We start from the raw sequence: 8,738 nt of genomic DNA, 5'->3' as shown, positions 1-8,738 counted from the left end.
TAAATAAATAAATAAATAAATGATCGCGCTATGACGTGGTGGGTACTTACAGAAAGCAGGAGATTTTTTGCAACTTATTTCGTTTCTTCAATAATTTTCACAGCGCACATATACCCCCTTGTGATCTCTAAAGTACTTACTAATCAGACCTACGTCTCACAGAGTATTGTAGATGCCAAAGACTAAGTGAATCGACGCCGTTCTGTTTGTTGTTGGCGTTGCAGTGTCCGAAGCGAGCTTCTTCTCTGCGGTGGCTACGACTTGCACAGAGCTTCTCCGTTGGCCATAGCAATTGTAGAAATGGAGGTGGGGCATCATTGGGCGAAGCAACCTACTCCTTTTATCTCTAACACGCAGCATTACAATGGCATCGTGCCGTACCATATCTCCAAGTGCGGAAGACGCCGTCCAGTTTCCACTCTCTCAAGGTACCAGGCAATTTCGTTTTTCAAAATAGCAACGCTGGCAGCTCGACAGATGTCAGCTTGACCATGTTCTTGTTGGCATACAGAGAAAATGCAATATTCGCATGCCGTGCGCAGACCGAAAATGGCATGCACTATACATCGATAAGAACGAGAAGGGTGCGGCTGCATGAGAGCAGCTTCTGAAACCTATCCTTCGAAAGCAAAAAATGGATAGTACGTTTCAAACAGATGACATTCATAGCTTCCATTCTCTTCTTCAGCGCACTTGTGACTTTGATGTGTCAATTTTTTTTTGTGAGTGCGTGTCCAAGTTTGTGCAGCCAGACCGCTTAAACCACACTGAAAACAGGGATTTATAGGGCGTCTTCTTGCGCCGCGAAACGAAAAGCATTCTACAATAAGCCATTGAAACTCAAAACTCTGACTTATTCTTGGCCTAGACATATTTCGAGCACCTTTGTGCATTCAAGGCTTTGCTCCAGACCACCGCCTGAAGTACGCCATTCGTCACTGCTTTCATAAGTGAACCGGAAAATTCTGTCAACAATGAGAAACATAAAAGAAAACGTAACAGTTTCACGGTTAAAATCGCTGTTCATAATCCAGAGGCAAGCACTGATTTTTTATTTAACAACGCGTTTATATGGCCTGGTTGGACGGCCGATACTTGTCGCATGCTTATTAGCTCGCCCGGCTAGACACCGACGCGAGATATCTGGACAGAGCCGATTTTCAACATGCTATCTACACTTGAATATGCAAGAACTATTACGATGATACATCTAAGCAGGACGCAGCAGTTTCCTTTGAAGAAGGAACAGCATGTTCTATGATGAGCCAGCTGGTGCGGGGTGGCAAAAAGTCCTGTTAATTAGGTGTGTATATTGTAATTTACGCTATGTTCTAATTGAAAAAGTTCAATTCACTCCGTAATCGTGTACTTTAGTCCGAGATATTCAATGTAAAAGTTCCAGAGACCTTTCAAAGGGGCCCATTTCAAGTGTTTTCTTCAAAGCATGTCCAGCTTTCATAGGCATGTCTATTATTGCTTTGAAAGTTCGTTCTGTTGTTGCACTAATTAATTAAGACAGCGACAGAAGACCACTGGTAAACCTTTTTATGCAATAAATAGCATAAAGCAACAATCGTATATACGAGGGTTCTGCGGATATATTTATGAATGCGATCTTACGCGGTGAGAAAAATTTCCGTAATATACAAGTTGCGTTGAAAAAATGCGCTTGCAAAGGATTTCTGGGTACTGTGACTTTATGTGGTTTTGTTCTGTGTTTGCGATCCGTAAAGATGTACGAAATTGTCACGGCACTGACGCTTCGCCATAACAATGTTGCGACTTTGATAGCGTCTAGGTTAGCAACGGAAAATATATAAATTCGCCTACTGCGATGCTTACGTAGCTTTTGAGCGATTGCTCGAGCTGTAGAGACTCACCTGAAAGGCAGAATTGCAACAGCTTTGCAGTTTGTCCTCGACTTTTTTTAAGCGATTTACACTTCTCTCAGAATTTCTCGCTAAACACGGCTGGCGGAGCTCCTTCCCCCAGCCACTTCCCAAATTATATCACAACGAATTTTCCTCGCTATCCCCAGTTAGTTTATAGCTTTCATCCTGTGCCTCCTTCACTTCGGTTTAGTTAACTTTGAAAGCAGTGAAATGCTCCAAAATTTAAATGTCTTAACGCAACAATGATAATCCAATTCAAATTACTGCGTAGTCGCGGTCGGCACGACGGCCTTCGTAGCAGAGAGCTTATCTGCGGGAGAATGTTCGGCTGTTGAGTGTATAGACTTTGACCTATAAGCGGGATATGGGATCAAGGTTTACCCCACAGGCGTCAAAGCCACAGCACGCTAGCTGTTTTCATACCGTATCGCGTACCGACCAAAGTGCTTACCTCCGCGCCAGCGTCGCGGCTGCAGCACGTTATCAAATTCGCTGACGAGTGCGCCAAATGACATCAGTAACAGCCGTGTGAATCACATCTGGGAGCGTCTGACGGGGAAACCACGCGACTCCGCCTCCGCCACGAGGCACTATCAAAAGCACTCCGCTCGGCTCAGGAGTATAAATAACAGGGGCATGCCTCGTACGTCCCACATCTGGCGTGCCTGACCCGCGGTATTTCTCTTCGACGCCAGTGCAGGTAACTGTCCTGTAGTAACTAGCAGAATGCGTCGCCTACCCATACAATTGGTGTGCCGAGAGGTGATCTTAACCATTATGTTTAAGTACCACTCAGAATGTCCTGATCAGCCGTTACGAGCAAATAATCCTAATCCTTGTCATAATAATCACGCTTTTTTAGATAATAATTTGAAGCATTAAATAATGTTAACAAGCCTTAAGCTCACGTCACTCTCTAGCCCTATATGAGTGTTTCAGGGACAAAAGACCCCTCACTCTGTTCCCTTGCAAAACCCATGCAGTTATAGGTTCGTGTACTAACTGTGCGTGTGCTATGTCTTTTTTTTCTACAAAAGCTTGAAGGATTCCAGAATGAAACCGCTTCAGATTGTCCTGTGTTTTGGTCTGCTGGCTGCAGCTTGTAAGTAACTACCATTCATTGTTTTAGCTAAGTAACTTGATAGAAGCCAAGTAGGATTGGAAACAAACTTTATTTATACCTAGTAGCCGAGGAATGCTGCGCTAGAATTGAAATGTCAGAAGTTGAATGCAGTGAGCGAGCACTAGAGTGCGCATCTGAGAAAAGAAATAATATCCCGCGAAGCTCGCGTGTCGCGTTCTTCTCTTTCCGTTTTGGTGGCATATGATAGACGTGCTGGACATCTGCTGTTTTGCGTTTCTAATTTGTCTCTTGATGTTCAGCACATGCCATTCGGTCTCTAACAGCTATATCACGCATGAGGCCACTTTTCCGTATGGAGAGAAAATACGTCAGTCATGCGCAAATATGTTACGGGAGGCAGTGCGTCATCTCTAAAACTCAGCTTTTATATATTATATAGATGTAGCCTACGAGCGGAGGCGCTTTAGTGTAAGGTTAATCTGCGGCGCTGCGCCTGTCACGAGGACGCAATGGGATTTCAAAAGGCCGTTTATGAGGTACACTTCGAAAAACGTAATATTTTGATTTTGGCCTCTCTACATCATTGCGCGCACTTTACAGGCACTCAATACGTATTCATTTCTTAATCTGGATGTTTTATGGTGAGGAAATATTTTGACAAATACTTCAGGGATGAAATGAGTAACACTTACCAACAGCCATTTTAATTATTTGGTTGTTTTGTTCCACGACAGTTATTGAGATCGCTAAAGTACAGCGAAGACTGAGCAGTACAGGTTACTAAAATTGTCTTCTTTATTCTGTTGCAGGTGCTGCTACGCTGTGAGTACTGGGAAAATCCTTACTCGTTTACTTGTGTTCCATAGTGCGCAAAAACATGTATCTATACGGATGGCGAGTTTATTAAGGAACATAAACGATGTGATATTATTTTCAGAGAAATACCGGCAGCTGAACTCAAGCCACAGAAAACACAACAAGGTAAATGTTTTTTATACGCTGCAATGAACCCCAGGTTAGGTTATTTTTAGAGGTATGGTAGGAAACGTATGCACAGCTGTTCGTTAGAGTCACTAAAAGAGAACGTAGTGTTTTTGGAAGCCATAGAGTTCCTTCACAAACTCAAGTAGTGTTTTCAGGAACAACACGTAAATATCGATATTGTGACGAATTGTGAAAGCTGTGGGAACGATGGTTGCTCGAAACTGGCTGCCCGCGCATTTGATTAATGGCTCAGTTTTCCATCACTTTATTTTTCTCTCCTGACATCACTGTTATACTTACTTAAAATTAGGCAGGTAAGGGGCAAGCAGCTTTTTTCTTCTTTGCTCTTTCTGAAAACTTTTGTCCTTAAGGTAAAATATGTTGGCATATTTCGCGCAGGTTACTCTCTCAACGCCAGCTTTACATTTAAGAGAATTTTTATTGTATCACGGGGCATAAAGGTGCATAAATTCCTGCAGTTGAGTATTGCTTCATGCTGCAAAGGTTGCCAGCTTTGCGATCCCCGAAATCTCCAGATGTTTGACCAGTACAGCCTCCTTTGCGTCCTTGTGCTATCAGCATCCTGCTTAGGAGCTTGAGAACTAGCAGACATATTCTTGAAAATCGCCAAGGCTATGTCTTTACCCTTTCAGTTTATTCTCCCTTCAGATTTGAGCCCCGATTGCTTTGCACGTTCCGTAACCTGACGTCTGCGTTCTGTGCTTGACCTTACCTTTTTTTTTTGCTTCATTCTTGAATTAGCGACGCAGTCACTGACTTTTCAGTGCTTTTCACTAACCACTCCCCACCTTTCCTTGCTCTTCGCAGATCGTGATCTCCAGACTAGCTTGGCGCTGGTTTTCCAAGCAGTCGACAACTGGCTAGAAACCAACGAAGGCTTGGAACCCGTAGAAGCCGAGCGGCGGTTGAAAGAGCTGCTCACCGAGGTAGTAGAACAACACAAATTGCTCAGCGCCATTGAAGAGGACGACGACGACGATGAAGATGAAGTGCGGGCATACGGCCTAGGCAAGAAGCTGAAGAAGTGGAGGAAGAAGGCAAAGAAAATTCTGAGCGACGCTGCAAAGGCCGTCGTCGTGAACAAGGTGGTCGGCGCTGCTGCCGGAGCCCTGGGTTGAAAAGGACAGAAACGAGATCTCATCACGGCATTTTATTAAGGCTCTCACATTACAGAGACAGGGAAAGGCATGATAAATAAACAGAATTCTCTTTTTATTTACTGTTTTTGAGATACAATTTCAAGCTTCCTCCTCACGAAAAATTTGTAGTGGCTTAGCTCAGCTAGGCCAGAATATAAGCAGGGAAAGCAGTTTCGTCTACTGACATTTCGGTAGCGACACGCTGTCATCGTTCAGCAGCTTGGCGGCGCCCCTTCGCGAGACGTTCCTCTCGTTCTTCGGGCGTCTCGGCCCCCCGCTTAGCTTTTCTCGCCTCGTTTTAACGCGGCGCGGAAACGGCGTGCGGTCCGCCACCTGCGCTATGCGCTGGGCCAGCACCGTACATTCCGGGAGGGTTTTTTTAATTGGCGCCGCATGATGGCGCATCTACAACACGCCAAGCTGGGAGGAAATTTACCGGAAACGAAGGAAATTTGGTTTTCGCTTGATTGCGACATGTGTACTTAACATGCTCGTGATTACGTATGTAAGCCGTAATACATACCTCGAAAAATAGCCGCCGCTGTGGCTCAGTGGTTATGGTGCTCGGCTGCTCACCCGAATGACGCGGGTTCGATCCCGTCCGCGGCGGTTGAAGGAGAAATTCTAGAGGCCCGTGTACTGTGCGATGTCAGTGCATGTTAAAGAACCCTAGGTGGTAGAAATTTCCGGAGCCCTTCACTACGGCGTCTCTCATAGCCTTAGTCGCTTTGGGACGTTAAACCCCATAAACCAAACCAAACCAAACCATACCTCGAAAATACGTTTTTAAGAACTGTGCGTTCACTAGACGCGTCTTTATTCAGCTTCAGACGTCGAAATGTGGCAGAGACAGAGCTGGGAAATGGAAAGGCACCAACCTCTCAATTTTCACCAGGGCTACAGTCTGCACCCTTCTTTTTATTAGCAAGCTTTGGTATGTAATGCAGGTATTGCATTCATTTCATCTGAACATTCAGAAGCTACACAGTATTTTTGCCGTCTTCATATGGGCTTCCGAATGGGAACGTTGCAGCTTAAGGAATCAGCTTCGGCGGATAAAAGACGGAGAGCTGGGAGTAGGGCTCCTTTTTAAGGCAGCTGGTGCACCGTTTTGGGTCCTTTTCGCGATGTCACAGACCCGTTCTTGCGCAGCGTTTGCCAAGTGAGGCTGCGGCGATTGCTGCTGGAATTTGTTTTATCCACAGAAGAGCACTCGGGTGTAATTTTTGTCTAATGCAAAGAGATTGTAGCAAGTGTTAGGTTCCTTTCTGCATGAGCTGTTATTTGTACAAAACCAAAAGAAAAAAGTTGTACCGTAGTCTTTGTGATATTGCTTTCCCAGAGCCCATGTACCGGGCCTTGTAGAGTGGGGTCTCGGGAAGTGATGTTTCGACAAGGGTGAAGAAAATGAAGGTGCCACCAGGAGTAAAGACATTATTTTTTTTCAATTACATACCGGGACGCTGCCACATAAACGTTTATAGAGGGAAGAGATTTCTTTTTATTGTGGGTAATAAACTGGTTAATTTGTAAACAGCCCGAAACAATACAACATTATTACTTGCATTTCTGGGTAGGAGCTTATCTTTATATGCGTCACAAAGAACAATAAAGAAGGAGCTACCACTTGACGCGCAGGGAATTTGTTATTTAAGCACTGTTATTGAAGATGGGATGCCATTTGATCTCATAGTGCTCTTGCACCTCCATTTTAAATGGCGTTCCAGAATGGCAGGCTATCATTGTTATAAATATCCACGACCTGCCCGAATTTACTTTCGGCAAAGCGTGGACTGGTTTCTCGCCTTTCAGAAAGCCGCAGCGGAGCCTCCCGAGTGTCCCTCAACACTAGAGCCGTTGTGCATGTTACAAGAATTTTAATCTGACGAAGCCAGACTGGTGCTGGCTGGCCACGACGGGGTCGTATGTACATATTGTTTGTAAGTTTCTTGTGGAGCGTGTTTTGGTTAAATCTTATGTGCCAAATCCAGGCAATAAATAGAAAAAAGGGGAAATACAGTGTCGGGGCAGAGTCGCAGTGTTCCCGTCTCGCACGCCGGCGGCCCGGGTTGGGTTCCCACCTGGACCCCAAATTTTCTTTTGTTATGATTGACTGTCCGAGCGGCACTATGGTTTCCATGGCACTGGATTCCTTGAGCAGGAGCAGTAGTGCCGTATTACAGGCACCAAGAAATGCGGTTCTTCTAGCCGAGTGTAGCTTTCGCTACAAAAAAAAAAATCGAGGTGCGGACAGTCATCAAATAGCTTGTAGGTAGGGCACTTAATAATTATGTCTTCAAACACTTCTGTATTCCCGGCAAGTGATCACAGGGGAACAAGCACACAACCCGAGTGAGAGAACGGTAAACCTTTGAATTGCTTTAAGCAGCCTCCGAAATCGTGCATGTCACCGATTCGCTGGGTGCGGCGGAATCTGTAGATGTGAAGGATGGATATGATAGGATAAAGCATAAGTCGGCTTTCGTTTGCTGCCTCTACTCGTGGCGCCAGGGATTTAAAAAAATTGGGTTATGCATTAGCATACAGTGGGCTCAGGTATGGTAGGTGCTGATTTTTATCGTTAAGTACATGGCGAAAAAGTTTATATATTTCTTAAGCGCTTCGAGTGTTCTCTGGATTCTAGAAACTTGTTTAAAACAGTTTGTCTCCGTCCATTTGATAGCTTAGTGACACAAATTGTTGTCCGTACATATTTATAGAGGAAAGACTGGAGCGAAAAATAAAATTATGCCTGTCAGGAAAACATGGAACCGCATGTCATCAAAATTTCGTAATGATTACGAACTTGCTTGTGTTGCTTCTGATATCGGCATGTGTTCTGTCTTGTTCATGTTTTTTGCGCTTGGAACCTCTTGTCAACTACCCACTAGCCTGAACCTTCCCCCTTCTTGATTATGAACCAGCAGTAATATGAAGCAATGTAATGAACTACTTAATGCAGCTTTGAAGTTTTATTACTATTTAGACGTCATCTGAAAGCTGCGTTTTGCAGCTTGGTCGTTGCTTATCATTTGCCACATATGTATTTCAATCCTGCTCTTGAATTTTGTTCAAAACGATGAACCACGTTTACATCAACATGGTCATCAAGATCCGCATGTTTTATATAGGTTCGCGGCGCTGTCTACATACTACCGCTTTGTCCGAAACCTCAATTAAACTGTCTGTTATCACGTCCGAACGATTGTTGTTTATATCGCTAAGTGGGCCCAGGCAAGGCATTTCTGCGCACTTGAAAGAAAACAAAGGTGCTCAAAAAATACGACTTAATGTTTCGGCTAGGGAGCGGCGTTCGTCTGAAGAATGGTTTCTTCAGACGAAGGCTGGTCCCCGGCCGAAACGACAAGAAAGGCACGGGATTTTTCACAACACCTGTCTTTTTCCAGGAATATTTCTGCCCTATATAGATACATGTATATATTATCAAGCTGAACAAATAAAATCCTTATAAAAACTACCAAAACCAACTTATACGCAAAACGAATGATAGAGGAGGCCTAGTCGTGTTATAGCCGAGGTTTGGTCTTATAATTAGCTTCATCTGCCCCCTTTGAAACTCTTTAGTTTATGCTAGTAGCGCCTCCTGTGGTGCAGAGA

At 44.4% G+C, this 8,738-nt stretch overlaps 1 protein-coding gene across 2 annotated transcripts; it reads left to right on the top strand.

Moving 5' to 3' along the window:
• The first annotated feature begins 2,442 nt into the window (after positions 1–2,442).
• On the top strand, positions 2,443–5,196 carry LOC149343777 (uncharacterized). 2 transcript variants are annotated; one of them, XM_089546053.1, is made up of 5 exons: positions 2,443–2,592; positions 2,930–2,994; positions 3,786–3,798; positions 3,914–3,957; positions 4,789–5,196. In XM_089546053.1, the coding sequence occupies exons 2-5, from the start codon at positions 2,946–2,948 to the stop codon at positions 5,097–5,099; spliced, it is 417 nt and encodes a 138-aa protein (XP_089402179.1). In that variant the 5' UTR covers positions 2,443–2,592; positions 2,930–2,945; the 3' UTR covers positions 5,100–5,196. The 2 variants fall into 2 exon arrangements, with proteins under 2 accessions (XP_089402179.1, XP_089402178.1); XM_089546052.1 differs by lacking the exons at positions 2,443–2,592; positions 3,786–3,798 and adding an exon at positions 2,604–2,654.
• The last annotated feature ends 3,542 nt before the right edge of the window (positions 5,197–8,738 follow it).

The sequence above is a fragment of the Amblyomma mixtum genome, chromosome 5, assembly GCF_055824585.1.
Source record: "Amblyomma mixtum isolate Tamu chromosome 5, ASM5582458v1, whole genome shotgun sequence".
NCBI classification, from domain to species: domain Eukaryota; kingdom Metazoa; phylum Arthropoda; class Arachnida; order Ixodida; family Ixodidae; genus Amblyomma; species Amblyomma mixtum.
This window is presented reverse-complemented; position numbering and strand designations above follow the sequence as displayed.